A 959-nucleotide genomic window follows, 5' to 3' on the forward strand; every position below is an offset into this window, starting at 1 on the left:
CTCTCCCTCACGTTTGCGTCTTTAAAGTAACAAGAGCAAGTTGGTGTAAGACAGCAACAGCTCTGGATGCCTTGAGAGCAGCATCTTTGACCTGAACACGGGGTGCCCTCCCCACCACCCTTCCCCGCACGAGCCCGGGCTGTAAGAAGCCGTGACAGAAGCTGCTTGTTCCTCTCTGTCGTTTTTAATAGTGCCTGAGACAACTTTTAAGTATCTAAAATTTATCTTTGTTCACATGTGGATGTATACTATTAACTTACGAGTGAGATTATCTACAAAATCAAACCTTTCTGGGTAATGTTCAGTCAGTAATTGGCCCAAGCACATTGATGTAACCCGGCAGTGCCGTGCCACAAGCTGTTAACCTGTTCCAGAGGAAGGTCAGGCTCCGAGGCTGAGGTCTCTGCCCCCAACTGCTCTATCACATTTGTTGGTCCGTCAGCACTTTGTGCTCCTTACCTTTAAACCTGGGTATTGTCCGGTCGGATCTCCTCAGCGAGCCGCTCTCAATGGGGAATTTTCTCTTCAGCTCTTTCTAAAATCAAGGAGGAGGAGACAGTAGTGATGCTATACAGCCCCAACACACGGCTCCTTCCCCCTCCCCAGGATGGGACCCTATTTTCAGGGCAATATTCACTTACATGGAATCTCTTAAAGTCTTCAAACGTCCGGTAGATGAGAATGTTGTTCTGGTCTGACCAAGACACAATCATCATGTAGTTCTGGAAGAGGAAAAGGGAAAAGAGGTGCATTTTTTTAATGTCCGTGTTCCATATTGGAGGCTTTCATGCAATCGGCATTTGCCAGGACCTGTGGTTTAGTCCTGGCTTTCAGGCTGCAAGACTGTCCCATTCAAAAATTAAATGAAACATTAGACCTACAAAAATATTTCCTTAATTTTAGGGCCCCAAATGGGTAATCATTGTTAAAACCAGAAGAGGTTTATGACACCGTGAAGA

At 45.9% G+C, this 959-nt stretch overlaps 1 protein-coding gene across 1 annotated transcript in view; it reads right to left on the reverse strand.

Moving 5' to 3' along the window:
- The window catches only part of NOXO1 (NADPH oxidase organizer 1), a 2,982-nt gene extending 2,266 nt beyond the window's left edge, over nt 1–716 (reverse strand). The window contains exons 1-2 of the mRNA XM_010159324.1: nt 642–716; nt 446–535 (exon numbers count right to left, since the gene is read on the reverse strand). Coding sequence (XP_010157626.1) covers nt 446–535; nt 642–716 — 165 coding nt within the window. The remainder of the gene's footprint in view (nt 1–445; nt 536–641) is intronic.
- Nucleotides 717–959: the final 243 nt, after the last annotated feature.

Source organism: Eurypyga helias, unplaced genomic scaffold (genome assembly GCF_000690775.1).
Source record: "Eurypyga helias isolate BGI_N326 unplaced genomic scaffold, ASM69077v1 scaffold17719, whole genome shotgun sequence".
Classification (NCBI taxonomy): domain Eukaryota; kingdom Metazoa; phylum Chordata; class Aves; order Eurypygiformes; family Eurypygidae; genus Eurypyga; species Eurypyga helias.